Below are 27267 nucleotides of genomic sequence, written 5' to 3' on the forward strand. Positions count from 1 at the left end.
CTTATAAGTTTGCTTTACCATATTTCTTCACAGTAAAATCATGTGGACATTGAATGTAACATTTTTACTTCCTCTGGCCATAGACTCTAAGTATTAAAAATTTTCAAAACTGACTCAAACATTACAAGTATTATGAATTCATAAAAACGCATTTCTTTCTCAATGAGATTTAGGGTTTTCTTTAAAACATAGTATGGATGAATGTTACTGGTAGCTAAAATAAAACAGCACCCACAGAAATGCGTACAAAGAACCTCTTCACATAAGTCAGTGGAGACAGAGCTTAGTTACAGCAATGTCATGCGGTTATCTGAACTTCTAAGGTCATATATTAACAATTACATGGTGAACTATTATAAACATGTTTGAAGTGTTATAAATATGGAGTGCTGTATTTAGTTCTTTAGTATATAACTGAGTACTTGGGTATTTCCTTGCCTGCTTTTGTTTGGAAGCAGAATTGGAAACCATCTGGTTGGCCTTGGAATTTGTTACCCATGAACCAAAAAGGCTTCCGCTGGGCTTACCCAATTACTCCAGTGAAACCCCTCACTCCTTCACCAGAGAGCACCCTTCTTTAACCCAGCAGGGTTAGAAAGGACCAGAAAAGATAAGGTATTGTTGACATCAATAACTTTTCCATCAGAGCCAAGATTCCTGAGGGGGAACGTGGTCTGCAGAAAGACTTGAGTGGAGAGCAAGGAGATGGGCCAGGTACACAAGGTCGCGGGGGTGGGCGCAGGGGCGGAAAGCCACAGATGCCTAGCAATGGGCAAAAAAAAAACAAACCCCAGGACAGCAAGGACCTGGCCAACAGGGTGGCCTTGTCTCCTCCAGCGTACCTCTGGTCATGCAATTTGACAGACCCCTGACCTTTCACGTCACTGGTCAGGCGGTTCGGACCCTCCCCTGACCTCTCCTCCCCTGGCGTGCTGCTTGTGGTGAGGGTTAGAGCCCCGATGGAGGGGCCGGAGAGCAGCCCTGACGCATGAAGCCTCCAGGACAATGACGTTCTGACCCGCATACAATACTTAGAGGCCTCAGCCAAGTTTCAGCTCCAGGCCCAGAAAAGCAGCAGAACTGGACAAGTGACCCCGCGGCTGATGTCAGGACCAGCTGCACTGACTCATGACCCCTGTCCTGGTGCCGACCATCAGTGGAGACCAGACCCAGGAAGGACACACCTGGATGTGGAGAAATAGTCTATAGGGACCCTCCCCTGGGACCTCCAGATAAAGACGCTGTGGTGGGACCTGCGTGGCTCTCCCTGTGGAGCAGGCCCGGGTCTTTCCTCACTCCCTGCCCCCGACTGCGCTCTCTCTCTCTCTCTCTCTCTCTCCCCGCTCCTCCCCTGAGCTCCAAGGGCACTTGCTTCTTTTGCTTCTCTCACTTGTTTCTTGAGCCCATTTCTTCTACAACTCACTTTCTGTGACTTTCTAAATAGACTTTGTCTTATAGTTTGAAAAAATCATTTTTTCAATAGAATATGTTAAAAATATAAAATCATCTCATATGCTTTTGGGGTTTTTTTTCTGGTCAAAATTTGCAGCTGTGATTCAGACTGTCAGTGAAGGGCCGTGTCTGCCATGGGGCACAGTCACAGAGCCCTCCCTGTCCAAGCAGCTTGGTGAGATTTTCTGTGAGAAAAACCCTGACTTCATTTGTCAGTTCAGATACACCTGGTGACATGCGTGTCCTTGTGACAACGCGCTCACGACTACACTGATTCCGTCTCATTCTGGAGCAGGTCGGGCACCGGCTTGAGCCGTAATGTGAGGCTGCTTTTTGGTGATGCATCAGAACACGTCGTGTGCCTTGTTTCTCACTGACATTCTCTTTCCTCAACAGTCAGGGGGCGGGCTCTCCATCCTACACCCAAATCACGCGTTTTCTTGCACTCTGCTTCAAAGGAGGAACTTCCTGTAGTAATACAACTCCCAGAACACTCGTCCCCAAGTGATCCGTAAAGGGGTGTGTCTTAAGGTACAAAACTGCTGGAAGTTACACAATCGTGTGAGACAGCGACTGGCTCTGTTTTCTTTCACATTTGCCCTTCCTGAAACCGAAGCTGTTTATGAGAAACAGCATGTCAACGAGGCTGTGCTGAATTAACGTTCTTCAGAGTGTTTTTCACCTTCTTCAAGACAATAGTGAGTATCAACCTTTAAATGTCAAAACTCGGTGGATGTGGGTACAAAACACGGCATAAATGTGTGATATATAAGCTACAGATTTGGGGTGGCTCATTCCAGACATTGAAAATTTGAGTTATGTGATTAGTTTAATATGAATTAAAATGATAATTACTGTATAAAATCCATGACATCATAGATATTATTGCTCAGGAAGATGTTAAGTAAAAAGAGAAGGAGCCGGTTTATTATTGATTTCATGGAAACGATTAAATGACTACTAGTACAGGTAATATGCAGTTATGGTAAACACTGACGGTGACCTGTGAGTGCCTCAAGTTTTGGAAGCATTGCACTCATGTGTTTGTGAAGTGGCGGTTTTCTGAACTTCATTGGCCCTTGGTTGTAGAGCTTAATTGATGAATACAATCTGTTGAATTTCCTAACTGTTGGCAATGCAAGGGACATTCAAACCTGTAGAGAACTGAGTGAGTTTATTTGAGTCAAACTGACAACAAGTGCTGGGAAGGAAAACCTCAGTGGATTGAGGAAATGTTCCGGCAAATGGCAATTCTGCAGCTTATTTTATACATTACAGCCCAAAAAGGAGAGGCTGGCAAGGCAGTTCCCTGAAATGCACTGGAAGTGGGACAAAGAAAATGGGGGGAATTTACTCTAGGATTGGATAAAAAGTAAAATGATAGACACATACGAGGTCTATCCAGAAGGTATCCAGCCACATGCTATGAAAAATAGAGACATTTATTGAAGAAGATACAGGAAATATTGTACATAGGACTATGACACCTCAGTCCGCTTCAAAGTAGGCACCTTGGGACCTCCCACAGTTCTCCCAGTCACCATCAGCTACCGTATCATATTTTCCTGAAGCTCATTGATGATCTAAAATCTTTTTCCTTTCACGGGTGATTTTAGTTTTGGGAAAAGCCAGAAGTTGCTGGGTGGCAAATCTGGGCTGTAGGTTGGCTGAGTCACCTGGGTGATTTGATGTTTTGCCAAAAAATTCTGCACGAGGTGTGATTTGTGAATGGGCACATTGTCATAATGAAGCTGCCAATCACCTGTTGCCCATAGCTGCCGCCTTCTGAATCATACAAATAAGTTTTCGCAGAGGAAATGTTCAAGCTTAATGCAAAATTCGATGCAGATTTGTTGCTCTGCTCACTCAGTCATTCTGAATGAGAAGAGGGAAGGGGGAATGGGAGCGTCTTGTGACTGCGAGTCGACCCGCTGACCCAGGTCCATGAGTCACGTCCACGCAGAGTGTACTGAGATTCAGGCGTCGTATTGTTGTGGACACTCCTATAGCACCCTAAGGTGCACGGTTCCGGGGACTGGGCTGGGAGTGCGCCCCTGCTGTACAAGCCCGGAAACAACTGCAGAGTTACCAAGGAAGCCCTGTCCATTCAGAATGTCTCTCCTTTCTGAAAAAGAAACATTTAGATCCTTATTGCGTGTCCTTTGGTTTCACTACTTCTCCACAATAACTTAACCTCTCATTAAAGGTTGGACGCCGCAGGTCATAATTTTCCCAGAAAGCTATATCCCTACCCAGCAATTTGCTTCCCTCAGTCATGTCCTAAGTCACGAGGGGGATAATAAAATGTGAGTGAACAGCATCTCTCCTGAGATGTTAATGGAGGAGGTCTGGTGTGTACTTCCCAAAGTTGCAGGTGATTTAATAAGGTGCATTGGGAGCCACCCCACAGCCCATCTTCCCCGTGGGTGTGAGACTGGACACCCGGGGCTGGGGCGAGCCTCCCCCAGGCCACGGGCCAGCTCGCAAGAAGCAGAAACATCCTGAAACACCCTGAGCCGTAGTCCTGGGCCATGCAGGCACCTGCCCCTTCCTGCAGATGAGGTGAAGCCCTTCGTCTTTCCCACTCTGCTCAGGGCACATTTCAAAAAACACTTCTACTTGTTAAAATGACCTCTCATCACCTTATCCAAATCCAAGGGCCACTTTTTAAGACTTCATGTCTTTCTCTCTCTGAAATTTCAACCCTGGTGACTGGCTTGCCTCTCACCACGCATTCCTGGCTTTTCTCTGCGTCTGGCTGCACGGCGCCTTGAGACTCCCCCTCTGTTTTCTGTCGAGCAGAACGTCTGTCCTGGGCTTGAGGTGTCAGGCATGGGTGGGAACCTGGGGGTGCCTCGGAGCCCAGGAGCTGACCGCCCTGCGGGAGTCAGCTCGGTCCGCCCTCTGCTGTGTGGCCAGGACTGGTCGATAACCACTGTGGGCCCGGCCCTGTTTCTGTAGGAGCCCGGTGAGTGTGCACACTGAGGCCCTCGTCACAGTGCTGGGCCATAAGGAACACCAGCCGTCGTCCAGCCCGGCAGCACTGACACAGGCCCTACCTGCCGGCCAGGTGGACACTGCTCCTCAGTGCTCCCTGCTGCATTTTCACAGGGTGGAAATGGTGTTATAGAGTCGATGAGTTGGAAGGGACTTCAGAGGCCTTAGTTAACAACACCCCCTAATTTTAAAGAGGCAGAAGTGGAGGTGCGGCAGGGGCCGGTATGTGACAGCCGGGGTCAGAACCCAGGTCCCCCAGTGTGTGATGAGTGGGAGGAGCCCGTGGCTGGGGACTACACAGAGGGCAGAGGTCAGGCAGTGCCTAAAGACCCGGTTTATTGTGGTATTAACTTGGCCAGCAAACTCTTTCTCCATACATAGTGCAAGTGTAATTTTTATCATTATTATGTTGAAATAGTGTCAATTTTGAGACAGTGAACTAGTGAATTTTTTTTCTATAATGACATCCAAGAAGATTAATGAGTTTTCTCAGATTACTGAGATCAAGTTTAAAAAGATTATTGACCAGGTAAATAATATTCATCACTATTTCAATTTTTCGCAGAAATTATCCATTTCTCTTGGTCATTACTAAGTCTTGTGATTTATTTAGATCTTTCTGGGTCCTGAAAACAAAACGTTCTTTTCCCTCCTAAGGAAACATACACATCAAGGGTTCTCACATTCCTGTGCTATTATGAGCCACCAGAAGAGGGCGGCAGAGAGGCGCTGGAAAGAAGTGCAGATCACAGGCCCTTGAACCACAGAAAAGGCCAGGCTGGGGTGGGGGTGAAGGGTAGAAAGGTCCCTGGGGCTTAAGCCTAATTAACTCGCTCATTCTCGGCGACTGGGACTGAACATTGTCACAGAATTTTCAGAAAATCTGGTGATGTCCTTAAAATACAGTAAGGTAATGAATTTGTGGAAATTTCTAAGATTGATGACTGACTCCAAGAGATTTCTGAAGGTTACATCAGTTTGAAGGTTAAAGATTAAAGGGTGAGCACATGTGAGCACATTCCTGCCCCTTCAGCAGCCCAGGCCGAGAGTCTCACAGTCACAGAGACAATAAAGGGCATCTCACCTTCTCTGAACAGTACAGATGTTGCTGAAATACAAGGAAATACTTTTGGCTGACTTATCAAACATACAGCAAGCAACCAGCAGGCTTCAGTGAGTAAGAGAGGTTGCCCAGATTCAGCCAATACCTCCTGTTGTAAACACTGAACAACAACGAATGTTTTCGGAGCACCTCGCGCGTGCTGGGAGCGACTCCAGGTTACCAAATGCCCGGGGCTGACAGAGGACACAAAGCAGACACCTCCCCCGCCCCAGTGGAGCGGATATCTTAGTGGGAAGGACACACACTCTCCAACCTCACATTTAACTCATGAGTCACACTTGAGAGAAAAATGGGAAGTCGTCCACAACAGGGCCCCAGATCAATTAGTTTGCGTTCAACCCCCAAATTGGAAATGACGTGAAATTAAAAATAGGACTCAAGCACAGCTTACGTTCTTTCTACCCATTTATATTATTCATTTAACAATAAATAAAATGGATAAGGTAAAACTTATGGATTTCTGAAAAGAGCATTGCAAGAGAGAATCTGGGTAGCCGACAAGCAGCAATGAACGACGCTGCCCACGTGAAGTGTTGTGAGGTGCTACCTGGACCCCCTCGCTGTGGTCAGACTCTGCGCCAGTGGTCAGTGATCCTGCCGGAGCACGCAGGTGTCCACAGGAGCCCTACTTCCTCCCTTTCACTCACCTTCACGGGCACCTCCCAGCCCCAGTTTGCCCAGGCTCGGCACCCGCGGCGGCCAGCCCCTTGAACCTCCTCCAAGCCTACCCCCCCCGCCCCCCGCTAAAAGGTCACCGTGTTTTTGCAGCAGTTTAGGTGGTTTGTTCCTTTGCCCTCTGTTGCATGTACTTTCCAGACCAGGAAGAGCCGAGAAGACCCCCGCGGACTCTGTGGGGTTCCGTGGCTGGCGCACTGCTGCTGGGTTCCCACGCTGGCTCGTCCACCCTCTTATTGTCTTTGTTGATTGTCCCTGCACTTCTGCCCAAAGCTGTTCCCACCTCAGATCCCTGTTTCAGGTCAGCTCACTGCCACCCTCTGTCCCCGATTTCAGTCTCTTTGGCTCAGGATGCTGCGTTGTCCATGGAGACCGCTCTGATTCTCTCCAGATCGTTATCGACTCTTTTTCCTCCTCTTCTGCTTCAGAGGGACAATGTTCTATGTATATCTTAGTCTATTCCTTCTGTTTTCTGAAACCAACCCCTTCTTAGTGGGTCGGCCAAAAAGTCTGTTATGTTTTTTCTGAGGGATGGTTCTACAGGCACTTAATTGTCTTTAACTTCATTTGAAACAATTTTGTTAGATTGTATTGTGACAGCTGTCATATCAATGTGCATTTAAAAAAACTTATTGAAATTGGTGAATTTTTGTGCAGCCATTATAATATTGAAGATGAAAGAAGATACATAACATATTATGCTTTATTATTCTTTCAAGAGAGGTAAAAACACAACTGAAATGCAAAAAAACTTTTGTGCAGCATATGGAGAAGGTGCTGTGGCTGATCAAATGTGTCAAAAGTGGCTTGTGAAATTTCTTGGTACTATTGACATTTTGGCCACGTAATTCTTTCTCTCGGGCTGTCTTGTGCATTGGAAGCTGTTTAGCAGCACCCCTGGCCTCTCCCCACTAGAAGCCAAGGGCAGAGAGAGCCGACATGCTCAAAATATCCAAATCAATCAAGTTATTGGTGAACATTAAAAATGTGTCTCTTATTTAAAGAAAAAAATGTGAACAGACTTTTTGGCCAACCCAATGTCTCTTTTGTGATTTTTATCATCATTTACATTCCCTCCCTTTCTTCTTTTCTTCTTTTTTTTGCCTTCTAATCTTCTCCTTAGCCTATACTTGTTGAAGTCTAATGCTGCTTATGAAACATTCATTTCCCAAGAGACTGTATTTCATCTTTTTTCTTCCCATAACAGCAGTGCTTCTGGGAATAGTCGTTCACTCGTCCCTTTCACTTTCTGGCCCAGCACTTGTCCGTCAGCTTCTGCTCTGGGAGAATTTCCCAGCCTCCAGACCCGGGCGCCTCTCCCCAGGCTTCACCCTGTGGCTTCTTGCACAACGTGTCCCCAGGAACCTGCCTCCCCCCTTCCTCGTTCTCCCATCTTCAGCTGCTTTTTCCCACAGGCCACTGTTCCCCGGTGTGTCTCCTTGGTACAGGAATTCCCCAGAAGTCGGTGTCTTCTGTCTCCTTTAATCTCAGGCAGTGGCTTCAGTGATCAGGCCCAGGTGGGTGCTTCCCACACTGAGCTTGCACTTCCCGCCTCCTGCAGACAGCTCCATGGGTGCTTCCAAGGGAACTCAAGGCCCTGGACCCCCTGCTGATCCAGTCACCATCTGAGGTCCTCACGTGCCTTGGCTTCCTGTGCGTGTGACACGCATCCACTTCCGTGTCCCCAGACCCTGCCTCTCCTGTGTTTTCCTGCTCTGCATCCTGCCCATCCATCAACATTTAGCCCATATCCAGCCCTCTGGACAAACAATCACAACTGAGTCTCCCCTTCCCCATTCCTCACTCATGCTGTGCCAGGAATTCAGCCACATCTGGTCATGCTCAGTCCTGGGTATGAGGTGCCCTTCTGTTTGTCATCTCCATTAAATGCTGAGCCTCCGGGATCATGTCTGTCCACCCACACCCCTGCAGGCCCAGCACACAGCAGACCCTGTGGAAGTTTGGGACAATTCGTGTTGGAAGAAAAAGGCCACGAAGCTTAATTCTAAAGAATCCTTAGCTTTGAAAAGCATGGAATTTATAATACACAGGCTACGAATTTTGCAGAATGTAGAAAGTAAACAAGCAAATTTATATCAAGTAAAATTGACATTTTTGCCTTTGTCCTATTTTGGTTAAGACAGATTTTTTAGGAGATTACATAAAATTTCACTCTCAAAGGGCTTATTTAGGGGTAATGAAATTGTGGGGATGTAAGAATAAGTTTCAGGATCTGGGGTTTTATTTTACTCTCCTTAAGGCTGGCAAGCTCGCTTGCCCTCTTCCACGGGTGCTGGCAGAGGCGTGAGCCCCACTGCGGTCATGGGGGGGCTCGCCTGTGGGACCTGAAGTAAAATAACATTAAGCAGTATAGCGAACAGCTTCCATAGCAATTGTTTATGAAATAATTATTCAAAATTACAATTTTTAAACCAATTCTTTTTAACAAATTAAGTATCATAAAATAAGAAAAACAAAAGCAGTTTTGTTTAGAGCATAGCACTTTGGGCAGAGTGAGGGGGTGTCATCGCTGGGATGACAGGAGCCACTCGGTAGCCTTTGTTTTCAGCAACAACAACCAAAAATCACATAGGTTTTCCACACTATAATTTTTACTTTTACATTTATTTGATTGAAATTGGACACTGGGTTATCCACCTGATGCTTATTTTCAGCAGAGTGATTGTTGTCTGTAGCAAAGGAGCTACCCGGGAATTACTGTCTCTAACTTCACATTGTCCCGTAGAAATGCGGGTACGGGTACGGGAAAGAGACCTGCGAGTGCCCCTCCCCTGATTACCCAGGATTAGGGTCCCTGACGGAGCCGTGGGGAGCCTTGATCCTAATCAAAGGAACAAAAATGCCGGGATACAGTTCATTTTCATCTTAGCTGAAAGGATCGTGGACAGACATTCAGGAAAAAGTGAAGTCAGCATAACATCTCCTCCAGCGAAGCTCAGCCCTCCAGCCTCCTCGTAATTCTCCTGGACGAACACAAGGGTCTCACAGCTCAGAACGCAGTGGCTCGCGAGGGGGAGTGGGGGGGCCGGTGGGCAGACGGTGCACAAGAGGACTCTGTTCCTGGCCTTCAAAGTGCTGCGGCCACATGGAGCGGAGCCTGGAGCTCTGTGAAGAGGATTAGCCTGAGCTGGCGGGGCTTTCAGGCGGCTCCCGCGGAGGCGAGGATGCTAATGAATGTGGAGTCTCGGGCAAACACGCCCGGATCGAAAATCCTCCAAACTGAGCTTTGTCTCCCGCACAGTGGGAAACCCAACTTTATCATATCAGAAGCAAAAGTAGAAAAGAAAAATCGTATTCTTATCCGCCTTATGTATCTGCTTCTATGAAAAGTTAATTTAAATATATATACATGTATATTTCAACTAAATTAAATTTCAAAGTCAGTAGAAAAAACAAAGCTCAGTCATCCAATGGCATCGTACTAGATCCCTGCCCAAGGACTCATGTGGCATAATTCGTCTTTGTATCCACAGAACATCAATCTTTTTTTTTTTTTTTTCTTTTTTCTTTTTTTTTATTTCAATCATTGTTCAAGTACAGTTTTCTGCCCCCTACTCCCGTTTCAGCCCCTCCACCCAACCCTCCCCCCTTCCCCCCATTACCCCCCACCCTTAGTTTTTGTCCATGTGTCCTCCAAATTTGAAAACATCAATCTTTTAAAACACCGGTTCAGTGTTACAAAGGGCATACAGAGTAGGTTTTCCCCCATTTCACTTAAAAATCCCTACTCGTGATTTTTACTTTTTTCTGCACGATGTCCTTCTGCTCATTATTGGAAAATCCTTTACCTTCATCTTAATTTTCCAGTTTGTGTCTTTGGCGCCTCACAGGCAGCCACCCCGGGGCCTGATCAGCTTGGACCTGGGTGCTGGAGACACCCCGACCCGGGGCCTGGGCCCTGGGTTCCCACCCACGATCTGTCATTAGCACCCCGAGTTTCACCGCACTCGGCCGAGTGGCTCTGGCTCTCTGGGTGTCTTCGGCTCGGATTTGAAGGGTTTATCTCTCCCTGAAATAATGCATATTCATGACCGAGCGGGCTTGCAGGTGCTGTGGGCTTTCACAAAGCCGCCCTGGGTCACGCGAGCGGCTGCAGGGCCGGGCCGGGGCTCGCGGCAGGCCCACTCCTCCGCCGGCCAGGCCGGGCCTTCCCCACAATTTCCCCAATTGTGGCTCGTGACAAGGCTGTCATTCGATGACGGCTTCTTTTGGCCATTTTCAGATAAAGATAATTTCCTTAACTTCCGTTTTATTTGACAACAAGCAATTTGGGAGAGAAAGGAAGTCCCTCAGTGGTTTATGGATTAGGGCTCTGTCACTTCAAAGGCATCTTTGATCTAGAAATATGTGCTGTACCAAATTCATTATGTCTTTCCTTCAAGAGCTGTTAAATTTATTGATCTTCTCCTCAATTATTCTCCTTTTACGTCCAGTAATGATGTGTGAGACGGCAGTGTTGGGAAAAGCCTAAGGAGTGTGGGGAAGGCAGCCAACGGTCACTTCTAAGGCCCTGACAAGGGGGAACAACAGGTGCTTTTGTTCCGTGCGGATTCTCCTCTGGGTCCCGTGCAGACAAAGGCCGCTCTGCCGGTCACCGCTCGACATCGAGACTTCAGCACCAGCAGGGTCAGACCACATCGTATGTGGGATTGTAGTCTGAGAAAGACAGAAACTTCACAATCTGTAGAATCTTAAAAAACTGGGCTTGCATTTGTTTTCATTCTCGTCACTGAGTCCACGGTGAGAGAAGTTCTGTGGAGGAAGAAGAGGTGGCGTCTTTGTGGGCTGATAGTTAGGCTTCCCCCAGAAGCGGCCTCCCGCTGCTCGGGCTCTGCCCACTGCAGCTCCTGCACCCAGGTCGTTAGAAAGCCCTGCAGAGCAGAAAGTAAGAGAGAATTTGCTTCACGTGCAGCAAGGTGGGCGTTCACAGCAGTGGGCGCTCCGGGCTGGCAGGTCCACAGGCCTCCTTGTGTTGCTGCTGTTGTTCTGAACAGCCGTTTTGTGAACTGTGTTCCCAGCATCCAGGACGAAGTGGTGAACAGCTTACATCCAACCACTGTCTTTTAAACCTCCCGTGTAAGAAGCGACCTGCTTCCATTTCTGCAACCAGGGAAAGGGGTTAAAAATATGACTTGATTTTTTTTTGTCTAAATGAATTCTTTTACTAGCCTCTTGGCCGACTATTTTGTAATTTAGAGATACGTAGCTGCTTTTGATGATTAGCAAGTTCATTATAGGAAATCCTAATTTCAAATCTTATGCATTATAAAGAAGTATGTAATTTTAGAGCATGAACTTAGGTTCCAAAAAGCAAAATAAAAAGTTTCTTTTGAAAAGTCAGTTTTCTAAGTTTCCAAAAACTAGTGGAACATAGTGCTTTTCATCTTGAAAAATCAGTTTGGGGGTTCGGGACTGGCTGGGCCACCCACCTTGCTCTCCATGACGACGGGATGACAGCAGCTCCCAAGGCCGCAGCAGCAGCACTCTGCACGTGTATCTTAGTTTCATTAAGAGGCAGGTACTACCGTTAGCTGCCTTGTACAGGAGGAAACTGAGGCTCACAGAAGCTAAGTGACCTGCCGGCTGTCTCACACCCAGCATGTGGTCGAGCCAGGCTTGGCACTTTGGATCCAAAACTTCTGTTCTCTGTGCCAGGGCTGGTCGGCACCAGGCCTGGGACACCCTGCAGGCCACCCCCACTGCCTCTGGGGCTGAGCGAGCGAGGGCACCCTGCCTCGCCCCCCAGCCCTCAGCTCCAGACCAGTCCATCCTGGCCTTGGGCTGAGAGCGTGCGGGAGCTGGGCGTGGGCCCCTGGACAGGGCCCCTGGCCTGGCCTGGGCTCACCCAGCTCCCCTCCTGCCTGCACAGCAGCTCTGATACCTGCAGATGGCTGGGCTCAGGGTGCATCCCGCTGTCTCTTCAAGGCACCGTCTGTCCCTTCCTGAAAGATCCCTGATGTAATTTCGCTTGACTTGGTTTTAATTAAGAAGCATTGATTTTGACTTCCTTGTGAAATCAGGAAACACCCCTTTGAAGGAGGAAAGAAGGAGGTTTGGAAGAGGGGTGTTGTGGGGGAAGGTCTCTGTTTTGTCTCAGAGTTCGCGTCTCCATGACACGTGAGTGCCCCCGTAAGCCAGCAGACAGCAACACCATCAGCCTGCCTCGGGGCCACAGCAGTGAGCTCAGCACACTCCCGTCTCCGAGAGACTGCCCTGAAATATGATATCAGCTGCCAGGGGGCCGGCTCCTCCCGGCAAACAAGAAAAATCATATTACCCTCCCTGGGGTGTACAAATAGCTTGTAAGCCGCAGCCTCCGTTTGAGTGACGACAATGAAGCGCTAACCTCGCTGCGGCGGGCGCCCCGAGCCGGCTCCAAACACAAACACTTGTGCCTGCTCCGGCAGCGCTGTGCCGCAGCCGCCCAGCCCCCCGCCGGCCCCCACCCCTCCCCCCGTAATTGGCTGAGACCACCAGAATTCGGAGAACACAGATGTCACTGACCGTTTTCCTAGGGAGCACATTCATGCCCATCTGCTGCAGCCTCGAAGGCTGCTCGCCTCTCCACAAGGCCTTCATTTGATTCTTGTCAGAAAGTAATGTAAATCCAGTTTACCTCCGAGGCCGCAGCCGAGGTCCACGCCAGCGAGCCCCCGCAATTTACACACTGTGGTTGTATAGGATGAAAAGAAAGCCTTTCATGTGGCTGCATATTAACAAAGTCTGCCTTCCACGGGGCTTTTTTGATCGCGGTTTCTCCTGATTTTAATACAGCCGACGCCAGTTGGTACACCCAGCTTTAGAAAGAGGAAGAAAAATCTAATCTTTAAGCTAAAGTTTCTTCTTTTATAAGGGGAAAAAGAGACGGAGAAATCCTGGGAAATGCATTGCCAGGTCTTTAATTATCTGTCAGGAGACAAACTCCCCTCCCTGGCAAATGCAGAGCCGTCGGGGTGTTCGGGCCTGAGTTACCGCTCGCCGGGGTCCGGGGTCCGGGGAGAATTCGGTTGTTAGCCATTGTCTCCCCAGCGTGAAAATCGTAGGAGTGACAGTTGGATGAGTCTCCAACGTTAGGGTGTGTCTTTCCTAGCATACTCAGAGGAAGTGAAGAAGCTGACTTGCTTTCTCGGGACCAGACTGGGCGGAAGCCGGTGGAGCAGCGAAGTGCAAGGCGCGTGGGGCACCGTGAGTGTGTTCACGGAGGCGATCTGTGGGCAGTCAGGCAGGACCCGCTCCTTCCACCAGGCCTGCCCTTGTGCGCATGTTCATGCATCTGGACGTTTCCAGGGCTGTGTCCCTTCCTGGAAGGCAAACGGCTTTAAAAACACCTGTGGGGTCAAAGCCCCTGGGAAGCCCGAACATGCCCTTAGCAGGTGCGTGGTGGGGGGCAAAGGACTGGGCCCACCCCACCCTCCACGCTCTTGTCCCAGGAGGAGGGATGACGAGCTGCCTCCCCAGGCCCCGTCTGAGTCTCGAGCCCTCACCTGCAGGACGGCGTGTCCTGAGGACGGAGTCCCCTCCACCCGCCCGGAGCCTGCGGGCACAGACCTGGGTTAGCGACGGCAGGGAGCTTAGTTCAGAAACCCCAAGCATGCAAGTCGGCAGGCAGACCGGGGCTCCCATTTGACACGTTCTGAAGAGAGAGAAGGTGCAGGTTTTCTCCCCACAGTCTGGAATTCCTGTTTTCACCGTCTAACTGTTTAATTCTGTGGAAAGCAGAATAGTTTTGGCAGAAACCAGCGCGGCTTCTCCTCCGATTGCCCTGCGGTGGGGAGAGGCAGCCTCTCGGGTCTTGCAGACGGGGCTGGCCACCCGGGCAGCTGGTTCTGGAGTGACGGGCATGAAGGTTTCTGCGCCACGTCGACCTTTTTGTTTTGCTTCAAATAATACTGAACTGTGGTGTGATCTCGGCCCATACGAGCAGGGAAAGCAGCCGAGGTGCCGAGAAGGGCTCCGTGCGGGATGCAGGTGGACGGGGCCGTGGGCACGGCGACACAGACACCCCTGAGGACCGTCACAGTCTGGGCTGCACTGCACACTGGAGCTCACACAGGGGCCAGCGCCCGGCCGGGCGCCAGGCAGGTGTGAGTGCGCTCAGGATGGCCTTTCGCCGCTTCTCAGCATTTAGCCGGACCGTTCCTGTTTGCTTACTGTCCACAAAACAGAACCTTGCACACTGTTTATTATGAAAATTCAGACGTGTTCAGGAGCACAGGGGCTATGTGAGAAGCCGACACGATTTCCTTCCGAGTCAGCGTGGACGGTCTGCCGTCCGTCTTGCCTGAACTGCGAGTTAATGCCACTTTCTCCCCACACACCCCAGCCCTGCCCCAAATCTCAGGCTCCCCCCTCCCCCGCCCCGTAAGAGTGTGAAGGATGGAGCGAACTGCCCAGCGAGTCCCATCTCAGTGAACGCGCCCCCTCAGTGAGTTCGTCTTGAGGACAAGTCCACTCTGTTTCTCGGTCACCTTCAAGAGTGTGAAGCACAGTGTGTAGCAGATACTCGGTAAATGCTTGACCGTCATTCAGGAGTTTGTAAGCACAGTACATATTATTTTATATTTTAAGCCTCTAAGTTAGCTATTAAATCCAAGCGTTAAGGAAACTAGAAAAACCTAATGTGATTCAGTCGTTTAAAATTTTTTTCTGTATCACTGCTAGTTTTACACTCGCAAATATTCCTTCATGAACTAAAAGCAAAGAACAGCGTTAACAGCACGCCTCAGATCTCTGCCCTCCTCGTTGGAGAAAGGAGAAAAGGAGAGTTCTTCCGCTTGAGGAGCTCCCAAAAACAGCGAGCGCAGCGGCGCAGACAATGGGGCGCCCCCAGCCAGGAGCACACTCCCCGCGCAGCGCTTGACTCAGCGGCGGAACCTGCGCAGAGAACGGAGTCCCGAAACCCTGGCTCCTCTCACTGCCCCCGCCGGCCTGGAGGGCTCAGGGCCCGGCTCTGCGGCTGTGGAGAGAGGGGCCTGGCGCTCTGAGGGGTCTTGGCTGGCCAGGGGAGCCCGACGGCCAAGAGGTGGGCAAGCGAAAACTCCAATGTGCCACCCTGTCTCGTGGGTGCTGCCCCCCCGGATCACGCAGCAGAAGGAAAACCCGCTTGTCCGCAGAGCCCTAGCCGCCGGGCTGCGCTTGGTGGCCCCCGTGTTGGAACAGTTGGCGTGTGGGCGTCTGGTCCCCTGAGGGGCGGGTGCTGAGCGGGTGTCCGTCACAGGGGCTGCCACCCGAGGAAACACGAGTCCCCACTTGTTCCCAGGCCAGTGGGAGGCCCCCCCGGGCTGCGGCGGCCCCGCTGACCACACGCGCACGCGGAGGGATCCCGCGGCCACGCGGCGCACGGCTATTGTCCGCCGGGAGTGTGGTCTGCAGTCCCCTGTCCAGAGGCCCACCCCCGCGCTTTGACACTCTAAGTACAAGATAAATAAAGAGCTTTGTGTGTGTCTTGGGGCAAAGACGGGGATGAGGGGCCGGAGTGTCCCGTCTGATCTGTAATCCGGACGCTGTCCCTGAGCCACTTCAGGGCCCGCGGTCCTCGCCTCAGCCCGGGCTGGGGCCCCAGCTGGTCGAACCGCATCGGCTGGGGCTCCAGGTTTGTTTTAGCGCAAACAAAACTCACATCTTTCTTCCGGAAAATGTCTTACCTGCACATAAGGTTTCAATTCTCTGACAGAATTTCTATTCATTAATTGAGTGTGGATCTGGAGAATTATTTATGGGGGTAATCCCATTATCACGTGGTTTGAGCGGGGGAAAATATTGATAACCTAAAGACTTTGCATAACCAAGCAATTTCCTTTCTCAAAACCATGAATGCTACAGAAACCAACAAGTAACCAAAATCCAAATAAACCAAGAAAAATTGGGTAACCCTTTAAAAAATGGAGTTTTATTTTTTGAAAAAAGTTTTGACAACAGTATCTGATACAAAGCACTTACTACCTGGTAGGCTCCTGTGCTTCACATATGTTAACTGTTCCTTTAAAAAGTCTGCAAGCCCTGGCTGGTGAGGCTCAGTGGGTGGAGTGCTGGCCTGCAGTTCGATTCCCAGTGAGAGCACAGGCCTGGGCTATGGGCCAGGTCCCCATTTGGAGGCAGCTGATCAGTGTTCCTCTCCTTCTCTTTCTCCTTCCCTTCCCTTCCGCTGCCTCTAAAAAATAAATAAGACCTTAAAAAAATGACCCTCTGTGAGACTGGTCACGTTAACACCCCTTCCACAAGGAGGGGGAGACGTGATCAGCAGAAAGAAGGAGCAGAACCGACGTTTAGGCCCCGGGAGCTGACGGCAGCTGCGCGAGAGGAACTGGTCGCCTTTGATGACAGGCAGGGCAACGCCATTTTCCTTCCCATGCCACATTTTTCTCCCGCATCCCCTTTCCACAAGACCGACTGCTCCTTCGTGGGCTGCCTCTAACTTCAGGAGATGCGCATGGCTCTTTGCAAAAGAACTCTCCCGGCTGTGGAAACCATAAACACGGAGTTGAAAGCATGTTGTTGAAAGATTAACCCGTGGCCCCACACTGCCGACCTCAGGAGAAGTATGTCAACTCCCCGGCCCTGGCGATTCCCTGTCACAGGTGCTCCCCGAGTTTTCACTGCACGGCTGCGGCCCCGGCCCCGGCGCAGGGCGGCTGTGGGTTTGCACCCTGACAGCTGAACGGGCATCTCCACGGCCTCTCTCTCGGCAGCACAGACGGCGTCATCTGTGCTTTTAAAGGTGGACAGAGTTCCCTTCCGGCAGACTTCTCTTCTCCCGCTCTCCACTCGGGCTTTGGTCCAGCTGCTCGTCCTGCCTCTCCTCTGCCTCTTCGCTCACCCACCCTGTGCTTTACCTGGAGTCGGATGGATGATGCCCGCCGCCCAGAGCACATACCTTTCAGACAGAAGGCCCGTCCGAGTCTCCGAAGCTTGTTTTCCGGCCCTGTGAATGCCCCTGGTGTCATGGTGGCCCTGGGCTCGGGGCCCTACCGAGTCAGCGTGTCCGGGTTTCCGTGCCTGGGACTCACCCGGGCTGCAGAGACACGGAGAGGACCCTCCCGGAAGGGGCGTCTGGAGCCTCAGGCGGGACCAGATGGCAGGCCTGACTCACCTTGACCTCAGGAGTTGCTCTCCCAGCCTCAGGCCAGGCTGATGTCCGTCACCTGTCACAGTCCTGATGGAGAGGTAACTGTAGCCTAATGAGGCGCAGCCCCGTGGTGACGGGCCCTTCTCTTTCTTCTTCTGTCTTCCTGAGGCCGGCAGGTGACCCGTGCACGACCCGGAACACTCTCATTGCGCGGCCGGGTTGGACGAGCCGGGGCTGAGGCCCAGGCAGGGGAGCCTGGGCAGCGTCGGAGGCCTCCCCTTTGAACCAGTGTGGCCTCGGGCTGGGGGTGTACGCAATGCGCCTCCGTGTGAATGATTCCCTTTCTTGGGTATCTGGTGTTATTCCAGAGTTATCTCTTTGTATGTCTGATTGCTTTTTATAGCCTCTTTTTAGTTAGCTTTTAAGAAAAAAATATATGGGGGGTATTATAATAGGAAAAAATAGCCCTGGCTGGTGGGGCTCAATGCACTGAGTGCCAGCCTGTGAACCAAACACTTGCTGGTTCGATTCTCAGTCAGGCCACATGCCTGGGTTGCAGGCCAGGTCCCCAGGAGGGGGCTTATGAGGGGCAACCCCACATTGATGTTTCTCTCTCTCTCTCCCTCCCCTAAAAACAAATAAATAGAATATTTTAAAAAGTGAAGAAAAAATCCATAGGCTACAAAAATAGCAGGAAACACCCATTATTCAATTTAGAAATAATGTATAGTTCACAGAGTGCCAAAAATCGTTCAGGAGGGCAAAAATTGGTAAGAGTTGAAATAGAAAACAACTTTTTTATAAGTGGAGCTGGCCAAAGTCTCCAGCAAGACCACTGCCTGTAGGGGCACTTCTGCGGCCGCGGCCTCTGTTCTGCTGACCACAACCCTCACGAGTCTGCCCGGACAGCGGGGCTCCAGAGGGGGTCTCCTGTTGCAGGGGTGTCTTCCTGTGAGAGGAGGAGCACTTCTGCATTCCCCGTCTCAAGTATGGTAACAGCATCCGTTCAGCTTTCAGTCCTGACGAGGCAGAGTCTAGGACTCGTCTCTATGACCGTCGCACCCATCGGACGCCGGTACTGTGTCACCCCCACACAACCCGCAAGCCTGCCCGTCTGCTGCATCTCGGTACTCTCACTGTGGTCCAGAGTCTTGCTACCTCTCACCTGGGTTGCTGCAGTAAGCACCTAACCAAGCCGCCTGCTGTCTCTCTCTTGCTCCCCTCCCCCGATGCGTGCTACAGCCAAAGCGAGAGATCTTCCCCAAATGCCAAGCTGCTCGTGTCCCTACTGCTACCAGGAACTTCCATCACTCGTGGAGAAACACAAAGGTGCTTACCTGGTACGCAGAGCCCTGCTAAACCCTCCAGCCTCCCTTTTCCTTTTATCTCTGGTTCGGCCGACCTGCCCTTCTCACGTTCCCTCTCTATTTCCTTTCACTCTCTCTTCCCTCATTAACCATTGTGCCTGTTGAGAGCTGAACCCAGGCACCACCGCTCGGGGGGATCCCCTGACCTGCCCTCACTTTACCCAAATGGCTGGGTCAGGTCGCAGCTCTGTCACAGACCTGCACACCCCATGTCCCTCATAGCACTCAGACAAAAGGAGAGATTTACGATCGTGTGCAGCAGGAACTGGGTGTCAAGTGCGGACAAAAAAGCAAGCGCATATATTTATTTAGTAATCAACCCCTCAGATTCAAGCCAGCCCTTCTAGATCACAGAGGAAAGTATACCTAAACATATTATACAACGGGTTCTCAAAAGAGCCAGGAGTTTTTCAGTAAATAAAAGCAGCTATTCTTCCGCCACAGACAACCTGGGTTGTGTGGGTTGTGTGGGTTGTGGCTGAGCGTGTAACTTAAGACCTGGAAGGATCTTGACAATTGTTCCAAACAACCCCCTCCAAGCACAGATGCTCAAGCGAGCCCCCAAGGTGTCCTAAACGCCAGTGACAGAGCACAAACTAGAACCAGCCAGCAAGTATCTCTGGGCTCTATGACGTGTTCTGGTTCACTATTTCCAGGTTCTGCTTTCATCACTGTGTACATACTGTCTCTGCTTAAGACATTTACAGAAACAGAGCAATTAAAATTTGTTCTGATTTGGCAGAATAGCTCGAGGCTACTGTCTTCCTTAAGAGGATGATCCTGTGCCATAAAATGGCACGGTAGCCCTCAGGCAGCAGGGCGAGCTATCGAGGGACGTGATAGTGATAGTGCCTTGGGCCCAGCTGTTCACACTTCCTCTTTACACCTGCCTTTCTAGACAAGTCTTAAAAAGGATCTGAGGGAAGAGAGCCCCCCTTCTTGCTGTATTATTATTATTTTTCTATTCATACCTGAGGACATTTTTCCCCATTGCTTTCAGAGAGAGAGAGAGAGAGAGAGAGAGAGAGAGGGAGAGAGAATACCACTGTGAGAGAGCAGCATCGATTGGTTGCCTTCTTGCATGCACCCAGAGTGCTTGGGGCTGGAACCCGCAGCCTGGAGATGTGCCCTGACTGGGAATTGAACCCGTGACCCTTGGGTCTATGGGGATGACGCTCCAACCAGCTGAGCCACACCAGCCAGGGCTTCTTGTCTTAATGTAGGACTTGAAGAAAAGTGAGTGTCACACTTGCTCACCGCTCATTCTGAGCAAACTCGATAACCTTCTCGACCTGCAGCCGTATTCCTCAGCCTCCACACCGACCTCCCATTGCGGCCCCTGGTTCCCTGTTCCGGGAGCACTGGCACCACACAACACTGACTCATAAACACTGGTGCTTAAGGAAACATCATAAACCTTTTAGTCCAACAGCCTGGCCCAGGCAGGGAGCACCCCGAACAGAGACAGACAGAATCTGCACTTCTCAGTGACTGTGTCCTCACCACCGCATGTACGGGAACACTCTCTCCAGTAACGGGAATATTGTCTTCAAGAACTCTGCTTGTTCTTTGTCAACAAACACATGATGATTCTAGTTAAACCAGCCCGCCACACCCTACAACTCTGCACGGTATGTGTGTGCTGTGCGTGCATTTAAAACTCAAAGCGTAGGACATGTGCCGTTCAGATTAGAACAAAAACACAACATTTAGATCCTCTAGTTCATTTTCTATTCTTGTTAAGTCATAGAGTAGAAAAAAGATTAGAAAATTATTGCTTTCGATTTCATCTTTAAAACCAATGTCTTCGAGTGAGGTCGTTGAGTACGAGCACATGCATGGTCCCAACACCACGGGCAGCCCCGTGTTTCACGTATGTGGGGTCGCTTTGTCGCAGGGGTGAGCTAGAGTCAGCCGGCTGGTGTCCCTGCCTCTTCCCTTCCAGACGCTCTTGCTTTGGTGGTCAGACTGCAGGTGCCCGCGAGGTGCGCAAGCCAGACTGTGGTTCCACTGCCTATTCTGGAAAAGTCAGAAAGAGAGTAACTTCTTTTGTTCTGTTCATAATACAAATTCTTTAATAAAGGGAAGACAGACAGAAAGGTTTGCTGATCAAATAACCTTTCGGTCTTGACTTGCCAGGCATGTTTCGCTGTCAGGAAGTCAGTTAGCTCTTGAGTGACCGAGAGAGCAGCGTCGTGTGACAATGTGGCCATATTCGCAGAAGACAAGTGTCGGCCCCACGTGCCAGTGCGTTAGGCTGCAGCAGAAGGAGACCCAAGTGTCTGCAGGGTGCACTTAGGAGGCTGGGTTTTCTGTTGCTCCCCTCTGATCTGGGAGTGTGCCTGGCTGTGAAGGGCTGTACACGTGACATCTGTCATCGCTGGTCTTGGTCCGGGTGGCATGGCGAATGTGCCCGGGGAGTCATCCGTGGTTCCGAGGGCCCACTCGAGCCTGCGTGGGTCGCGTCTGAGTGGCCAGCTCGCTGTGGCCCCCGAGGAGGTTGGTGGGACGGGGTCGAGGGGTCCACGCTGGCCTCAAGGACGCAGAAGCCTCCTAATCAGGGCGCACTCACTCTGAGGTCACCCATGTGGGACCTCAGATTCTGCCAGGACAGAGCCCCGGGTGGTCCTGTACGTCCCGGCGTCTGCTTGAGTCCTGCAGATAGCTGACCCTCCTGCACTGGCCTCCTCGGCTGAGACTTGATGTCTCCTCCTAGGTGACGGAGCTCGGACCCAGAGACGCTGCCTCCTCGGGAGCCATGGAGGACCGTCGGGGGGCCGCGGCCACGCTCCTGGAGGACTGCCGGCGCCTGCTGGCCGGGCTGCCCGAGGCGCCCGCGCCAGACGCAAGCGAGGACGTGCTGAGCGGAGGTGAGGCTCCCACTGCCCAGCTTCCCCTCCGGGCAGGTGACCCCGCAGAGGGCGGGTGGGGCCCCAATGGGATGGGGCTGCGGGCGGGGGGAGGCCCACTTTGTCACCCTGAATTGCTGTCAGTTCTCATTTTAGGCTTCAGTAAACAGGAGGCTACAAGAAACAGTTTAGTTCAAGAAGAACAAAGGCTCTGAGTGGGCCGGTGCCATAGATTTCAATGACTAAAACATTGAAGCAACTTCTCAGGGTGGCACATCGTTTTTTCAGACCGGGCTTCTGCGCCTCATCAGTCCCCGTGGACGTGCCTGGTGTCCACAGGCCTGTCCCCACACGGCCCTGCCTCTCTCTCTCTCTCTTTCTCTCTCTCTCTCTCTCAGATCGTCACCGCGTTTCTCAGTTACATTCACGCGCCGCCTGTGAAATGCAGGCACGCGGACCGACACATCCACCTCGCACCGTGATCAGGGCAGAAGAACGTGGGTTTTCGCTCATTCCGTAGTCTGTGCCGCCAGTCGTAGATGAGGCCTTGTGCAGGAAGTTCCCGTCCAGCCCCCCATTTCCAGCCAAGCCCCTTGTGTGCGCGTTTCCTGGTTTTCGGTGTGTTTGCAGTGGCCTGGGCCCCTCGCAGAAGTAGGGTTCCCCCACAGCACGCTCACACCCGCGTCTTCTGTCGTTGGCGATGGTGTAGCCGAGGCTCTGGGGCTTCTTCCCACAGGCTTGCAGGCACGCGCACAGCCCCCGGGGCGCGCAGCGTGAGCATGCTGTGGGGAGCCACTCGGCACAGGCCGGCACCCAGCCCCCTGTCTTAGAAAAATGTCTTAGCAACGTGGAAGCTGGGCAGTGAGACAGACAGGAATCGCTGGAATGAGAGGGAAATGGATTTCAGAGTCCGCAGAAGCAATGCCCAGTTAGATTCGGACAGGACGGGAGAGCCAACGGTCCGGACCGAGTCCTGGTGTCAGACTTGGGCACCTCGGTGAAGGGCACGGTGGGGGTCCGTCACAGCAGCGAGTAAGAGGGCACATGAGGTGGAGAAGACGCGGAGCCCGTCTCAGGGGTGTGGATCCTACGTGTCTGCAGGACGGGCACCCGGAGGCGCCTGGCTGGAGTCCTGGGAGGGGGCCGCGGGTGCACGCCCCAGGGCTCAGGGTGTTCGGGCCCTTGGGGTGTTCCAGCCTCGGGGACGTCCGCACCCCAGCAGGGCCTGGGCAGCACCCGGAGCCAGACACGAACATTTTTGCAGCGAAACCTTTGACTGAGATCCCTCGCTGGGTACACACACCTGCAAACAGCCTGCAGTCCCTTCACGTCACTTTGGGTGTCACGCTTAAGGAAAACCTTCGAGCTTCCAGAGATTTGGGGGTCCACGAAGTCTGCATAGGGGCTTGTGGACTCGTGTGAAGAGTTGGGTTGGGTGGCCCTGGAGGAATTAAATATGTCTGCAACTGTGAGGGAAGGACATTCAAGTTCCATCTGGGCGTCGTGTGAGCACATTGTGCATTCGGACGTCGTCCGCAGCGGAAGTGTGGGGAGGTGAGGCCTGGAGAACAAAGAGTCTGCGTCCCCAGCTGCCGCAGGCCCAGATGCCGCTCTGGCTCAGCCCCTTTCTCACTTTACAGGGAAAATAATATCTCCTGCATTCCTGTCTCTGATTCTTCATGCAGAGACGGTCGCCAAAGTGCTTCGCTTCCTGCTCAAAACATTTCTTCATGCCTGGCTGCCCCCATTGGCCTGCGGGGCTGCTGGGACAGGTAGCTGCTCGCCGTTGTCCGGGGGCCTGAGCCGCAGCACGGACCAGCGGGCAGGACTCGGGGCGTGTTTCTGCCGCCACGAGGTGCTTCGTCACGTCACAACACGGGGAGCTCCCAGCCTTTTCTCTGAGGGCCATTTCCTCACCTGAACTCTGACCTTTCCAGCTTCCCTCCCCAGCGAGCTGAGGACCCTCATCCAGGACGCCAAGGACATGAAGTGGCCTTTCGTGCCTGAGAGGTGGCAGTACAAACAAGCCGTGGGCCCGGAGGACAAAGTCAACCTGCAGGACGTGATTGGCGCCAGGCTGCAGCCGCTACTGGTAGGCGACCCACGCCACCTGTCCCTCTGACCGCCACCCCGCCCCCCGCCCCACCAGCCAAGCATTGAGACGTAGGTGGTGCAATAGATTGAGTTTCCCTGAGGTGCGCCCTGGTCACCCCTGACAGACTGACTAATGGGGGAACCGGCTTTCAGACAAGCGTCTTGAGCCCTCGGGGACCCACCGTCGGGAAACCACATTGAGTGAAGGCGGGGGTGCTGCTCAGCGGGTTGGAGCAGCAACCCGTCTCCTGGAACACGCACCGGCCGGGTGGGCCTGAGCAGTGGTTTGGCTGCGCCGTGCCGCCCGGCTCTTTTGGTTTGAAACGCTACTTTCTACCCATTGTGTAGCTTAAGTACAGGGTGGTGCAAAAGCAGGTTTACCGTTGTTTGTGTGGCAAGTAATGTGATAACAAAACAAGAGTAAGCCCTGTGTTCATGTCTGCACAAGTGTAAACTGCCTCCCCGACCCTGTAAGTAAGTTCTCCGCCCTTCAGCCCGAGCCGCTGAAGCCCGGCGGCAGTCCTGTGCCCTCGCCGCCTCCGCCACGTTGGAGCCGCTGACGTGCCCCTTCCCGAACCCCATGCGGCCCCCCAGCTCGGCCAGAGCCTCGGAGCGGAGCCCGAGCCGGGTCTGGGCCCCAGTCTCTGCTCAGGTTCTGAGGCCGCCTCAGCAGCACTGGCCGCCTTTCTGGAAACATCCTTCCTCATCCACCTTGTCTCAGACGCTGCCAAGGAAGAGAGTGTATGAGCTTATATGCAGTTTTTTCTCACATAAAAATGTTTGTCTGCAGACCAGGAATTACAAGCAATGACGATAAACTTCTTATTTTGTGGGTTTACGTGGGAATGTGTTTGGGGTCATATCCAAATAAGTGTGCAGACACTGTCTTCACCTTCTGGACAAAAATCCAAGACAGACCCGGCCGCTGTGCACATCCCAGCGTCTCTGGGGATTCGTCAGGAGCAGTGGAGCCCCGCCTCCCCCCGCCCCTCCCTGCCACACAGCCCGGCTGGGCTAAGTAGGGGGGCTGCAGCGAAGCAAAGCGGACGGCAGGGCCGAGTGCGAGGCTAAGCCCGGCTTTGAGCGAGTGCTCGTGCTGGCGGCCCCGAGGAGTGCAGCGGTAACTGTCACGCATGTGTCACCGCGAGGTCTACAAAGCGCTTGCACAAGCATCGTCTCACTGAATTCCCAAAGCAATCGCTCTCCGGCGATTGTCACCTCCACGCTCCCACTTGACTGCCAAGAACATGGCGTGCGGTGCAGGGAGCTGGCCTGGCCCAGGGGACAGACCAGTGAGTGGCGGAGGGGGTGGGGGGGGGGACTCCAGTTGCCCCCGGAGGGGCCCAGGTGCAGAGCTCGGGGCAGCTCACCGTGAAGGGAGCCTCGTCCGGGGGGACACCGGCAGCGACGGAGGTGCCCCCACCTGCTGCCCCAGCCCCAGCCGCAGGCACACAGGCTCGTAAGCACTTGAGATGTGTCCAGTAAGAATGAAGAGTGCATCGTTTAAAGTACATTATTTAATATTATTTGAATCTCCACATAAATAGCCTCATGTGGCTAAGGCCACTATGCCCCCGGGGCAGCATAGAGACGCTGTGCATAGAGACAGAGACGCTGGGCAGGAGACCTCCCCCAGCAGGCGTGGGGTCACCTGGAGACCCGAGGCCACCCACTCCCGGGCCCATCAGCCACCAAGTCAAAGAAGGCTCTGGTGTGAGGGCCTGTCCACCAGCACCAGGCAAGCCCTCGGGTGACCGCGATGCTAGCATTTGGGATCCACTGTCCTGAGAGAACAGTGGGGGTGGTGAAGGGTGGGGGGACAGGCAGGAGCCCCAGAGAGGCCAGGGTGGGGCAGCGGGCGGAATAGAAAGCTCTTTCCTGTTGCTTCTGGGGAAAGCCCCGCGTGATCGCGCGGGGGGGTGGCTCGTGAGCACTTGACGAGGCTTCCACAAGGTGAGCGCAGAACCCGTGCTTTGGCCTTGGTGCCTAGAAAGTTCTGAATTTCACATGTGGCCTCGGAGACGAGGGCCACACCACGTCACCCTGGGTTCCTCCGTGCATCCACCCTGCGTTCAGAGCCGGTGCCGACATCAGCTGAAAGACGAAAGGGGGTTTTTCAGCAGTTTGCGGTCCTGCTGCATTTGGGGACGGGGGGGGGGGGGGGGGGGCAGTGTGAGCAGGAAGACAAGCTGCTCTCAGCTGTGGGGCCCTTGTAGGAATCGGCTAATTAGTCCTCCTGCTTTCCCTTCTACTCCTGCCCATAGGGGAAACTGAGGCAGGTGGATGGTAAGAAGTGTATGTGCAGCTGCTCACGTCAGTGCACTGGGTTCTTTGGCCTCTACTGGGTCTACTGGATTCCCCCGGGAGCAATCTCCTCCTGGGCGCACCCAGGAGCGATAAGTTACACAGCCACACTGGTGAAACCGAACCCGGCAGGGCCTCGGGGCCCTGTGCTCTGCAAGGCCGGGGGCCACCGCCCTGTGGACGTAGTGCCGCCCTGCTCAGGCTTGTTGAAAGGATGGAGGAGATCCCACAGTTCGAGGGTCTCGCCGTTGTACCAGCTTCAATAGTAGGCTTTCCTGAGGCCGATGGGCCAACCTTTAATGATCAGTTAAGGGAACATTCTGTCCTCACAAAGAAATTGTTGAAGGATGCCGAGTCCGTCTGTTCAGTTATCTCTTCTTACGGTCTTTCCCCGTACATCTAAGGTTTCTACCTTTTTTTCCTTACATGAATCCTTCCCGTAAAATGCTTTCCCTCCTTTTTAAAATCATCATTATACATGGAGTGTAAACACGGTGGGTTTGAGTCAGTTTCACAAACAGAAGACTGAATGGAATGGGTAAGATGCAGGGGGAGCGGTGGACAGCTTAGTGCCTGAGTGGCTGACGTGTGGGCCCTTCACATGTTACGCTCTTAGGCTGAACTTAATCGAGACAGATGTGTGTGTGTTTTGTGCCATGCGTCCTGCCCTCCCCGCTGCCCTGTCCCCGTCCCACCCTGCCTGCCCTGCCCCGGTGAGTGACCACGGGCAGACATTCATGTCGGGGCCACCTGCCCTCTCGGCCACACAGAGCTGGCTGACTCAAGAGAGTCAGCCCCTCTCGCCCCGAAAACACTTTCAGACACCCCAGAAACCTGGGAGACAGGAGACTAATGAGGCTGGAAAAGCCGGGCAGGGTTTCTGGCACTGTGTCCTCTCCCCAGGTAGGTGGGTCCTTTCCGGGATGATACCAGTTATTTATTGCAGAAACATCTGTTGATAACTGCAGCTGCCCTTGGGGGACAAAGCACATCCCGGGTCACGGGCTGTGGGGACCTCACTCCCGCTCTCACTAGTTTCCGACCATTCAGGGACGCCCTGCCGCCCAGGGTTCCCGTCCTCCGATGGTCTCCTCCTCCATAGAAATGCCCCGCAGCTTTGAAGTGTGATTTCATCTCCATCGCTGATTTATATCCCGGCCCATTGTGCACTGGGAAAGAGGGGGAGCTTTTTGTTTTCTGTTTAATTGTATATTGCCTGACACTTTGACCTGTATTATTAGTATTGGTAAGAAAAAGGATTTTCTCCTTCTCTTATTTAAAAATAAAATTTCAAGGGAAAGTAAGCTCTCCTTCAGCTCT

General features: G+C 52.4%; 1 protein-coding gene across 6 annotated transcripts in view; it reads left to right on the top strand.

Moving 5' to 3' along the window:
* The first annotated feature begins 1967 nt into the window (after positions 1 to 1967).
* ALPK1 (alpha kinase 1) overlaps positions 1968 to 27267 on the top strand; it is a 56006-nt gene continuing 30706 nt past the window's right edge. For 2 of the 6 annotated variants that reach the window (XM_036031706.1, XM_036031708.1), the window contains exons 1-3: positions 1969 to 2150; positions 21417 to 21570; positions 23487 to 23641. In XM_036031706.1, the coding sequence (XP_035887599.1) occupies positions 21459 to 21570; positions 23487 to 23641 (267 nt within the window). In that variant the 5' untranslated portion in view covers positions 1969 to 2150; positions 21417 to 21458. Of the gene's footprint in view, positions 2151 to 21416; positions 21571 to 23486; positions 23642 to 27267 lie in introns of those variants that run through there. The other 4 variants (XM_036031707.1, XM_036031705.1, XM_036031709.1 and 1 more) reach the window with 4 other exon arrangements.

The sequence above is a fragment of the Phyllostomus discolor genome, chromosome 8 (assembly GCF_004126475.2).
Source record: "Phyllostomus discolor isolate MPI-MPIP mPhyDis1 chromosome 8, mPhyDis1.pri.v3, whole genome shotgun sequence".
Taxonomy (NCBI): Eukaryota; Metazoa; Chordata; class Mammalia; order Chiroptera; family Phyllostomidae; genus Phyllostomus; species Phyllostomus discolor.